The sequence below is a fragment of the Bos javanicus genome, chromosome 7 (genome assembly GCF_032452875.1).
Source record: "Bos javanicus breed banteng chromosome 7, ARS-OSU_banteng_1.0, whole genome shotgun sequence".
NCBI lineage: Eukaryota > Metazoa > Chordata > Mammalia > Artiodactyla > Bovidae > Bos > Bos javanicus.
In genome coordinates this window covers 7,097,798-7,100,351 of record NC_083874.1, presented here as the reverse complement: position 1 = coordinate 7,100,351, position 2,554 = coordinate 7,097,798, and the positions used below count along the sequence as shown (strand labels likewise).

General features: G+C 46.6%; 1 protein-coding gene across 1 annotated transcript; it reads right to left on the bottom strand.

The window, feature by feature from the left end:
- Positions 1 to 585: 585 nt before the first annotated feature.
- LOC133251933 (olfactory receptor 10H1-like) lies at positions 586 to 1,542 on the bottom strand. The gene has a single exon (XM_061424708.1). The coding sequence runs from the start codon at positions 1,540 to 1,542 to the stop codon at positions 586 to 588; it is 957 nt and encodes a 318-aa protein (XP_061280692.1).
- Between the last annotated feature and the right edge of the window lie 1,012 nt (positions 1,543 to 2,554).

The following is a 2,554-nucleotide window of genomic DNA, read 5'->3' as shown; positions in this document are numbered from 1 at the left end:
AATGTGAATTACATTTCAACAAAGTTATTTGGTTAAAAATTGAAACTAGGGGCTTCCCTGGTGGTCCAGTGGTTTAGAATCCGCCTTGAAATGTAGAGGACATGGGTTTGACCCCTGGTCTGGGAAGATCCGACATGCCACAAGGCAGTTAAGCCCATGTGCCACAACTACTGAGCCCGCAAGCCAAAATTACTGAAGCCCGCACACCCTAGAGCCCATGCTCTGCAGCAAGGGAAACCCCTGCAATGAAAAGCCTGTGTACCGCAGCTAGAGAGTAGTCCCTACTCACGTCACGACTAGAGAAAACCTGCACACAGCAATGAAGACCCCATGCAGTCAAAGATAAATAAATAAATATTTTTTAAAAATTGAAGCTAATGTGAGACACACAGACCATGAGAGGAAAAAGGAAAAAAGATTAACATTTATTGAACACCTACTATGTGATAAGTGTCATACACACACACACACACACACACACACACAAATCTTTACACCAATCTTACAAGATAGCTTTGATTAACCCCATTGTATAGATGAGGGTGTGGTCTTCCTTCTACCATAATCTGAAACCACCGCAGCCACTCAGATGCTGGAGGTGTAGAGCTTGCTGAGGAAGGTCTTCTTCACGGCTTCCTTCAGCTCCTTGTTCCTGAGACTGAAGATGATGGGGCTCAGGAAGGGAGTGAGGACCGTGTAGGTGATGCCCATCAGCGTGTCTCCTTCCAGAGACTGGGGACCCTTGGGCTTGAGGTAGATGACAGAGGCAAAGCCGTAGTGCACGACCACCACGGTGAGGTGGGACGCACATGTGGAGAAGGCTTTGTGCCGGCCCTCGGCTGAAGGGATCCTCAAGATGGCGGCCACGATGAACGCGTAAGACAAGAGGATGAGGAGACCACAGCCCAGCAGGGCTGCGATACACACCAGGCCAACGCCCTTGGCCACTACCTGCACTTCAGTTCCACAGGCCAACTTCAAAAGAGGTGGCACATGGCAGCCAAAATAGTGAATTTCATTAGACCCACAGAAAGTAAGTTGGAAAATGGAAGATGTCACCACTAGCCCAACAACTAAGCCACCAACCCAGGACCAGGCCACCAGGCAGGCGCAGCCTCGGGGGCTCATGAGCACGTTGTAGCGCAGGGGATGGCAGATGGCCACATAGCGGTCGTAGCCCATGACGGTGAGCAGGAAGGAATGGGTGAAGCCAAACATGAAGGAGAAGAACATCTGGCTGGCACAGGCCACAAAGGAGATGGAGCGGTCGGTGGAGAGCAGGTCGGCCAGCATGCGCGGGATGATGGCGAAGGTGTAGAGGACCTCGGAGATGGAGAGGGCGCACAGGAAGAGGTACATGGGGGTGTGGAGGCTGTGCTCCCTCCAGATGGTGCCCATGATGAGCAGGTTCCCCAGCAGTGTGAACAGGTACATCAGCAGGAACAGCAGGAAGAACATCAGCTGAAGGTGGGGGAAGGTGGAGAAGCCGATGAGGATGAATTCAGTCGCTGAGGTGTAATTTAGCCTCAGAATGGCGGCCATACTGTTGGGGGAAAGAAGGAGGAATTCCCATAGGTAGGAACTCAGAGTCTCTAATGAGCCCTCTTCAGGACTTCCTGGAGAGGCTCCTTCACCTCTTCAAACCATAATCAGTCCATCTGCATAATAATGTTCAGAAAAAAGATTTGCCTTGTGGTTTAAATAGGACCACTTGAATATTCACTGGAAGGACTGATGCTGAAGCTGAAACTCAAATACGCTGGCCACCTGATGCAAAGAGCTGACTCATTGGAAAAGACCCTGATGCTGGGAAAGATTGAGGGCAGGAGAAGAGGGTGACAGAGGATGAAATGGTTGGATGGCATCACTGACTCAGTGGACATGAGTTTGAGCAAACTCTGGGAGATGGTGAAGGACACGGAAGCCTTCTGTGCTGCAGTCCATGGAGTCACAAAGTCAGACACGACTTAGCAACTGAACAACAACATGCATCTAAGGTGCTTAGCACAGGTCCTGGTACATAGTATGAATTAAATAAATTTTCATTATTAATACTATATTTTTAGATCCTAGTGGTAGAAAGTAATGGTCTCTATCTTCTACATGTGGATTAAGTCTCCACTTCAGAGGTTGCTGTTGCCTCTATCATTTCCCCCTCCCCCAAAAAAAAGTAAAATTAAAGAAAAGTTCAACAATACAGTCTTTAAAATAAGTTATTATTCTGGGATCCCTAATAAAAATTTTTAATTAGAAAAATGTCTTGCTGGTTGGAGTTTCATCTCTGCATATCCTGTGATCACTATACTCAACATGCTCCCTGTGTTGTTTAGCTGCTAAGTCATGTCCAATTCTTTATGACCCCAAAGAGTTTTTTGCAAGCCTTAGTAAGTTTTAAATGGAGACTTTTTCCCCTTTTTATAAAAACTCTACCATGTTATTCACATGAATTCAAAAAAATTGAGGCGTTTTTTAAAATAGTGCTTAAAAAAAAAAACCTTCATTACGTTGGTCTCTCAATTTTTTTGAGCCTTTGTTTTCTCATCCCTAAAAGGAA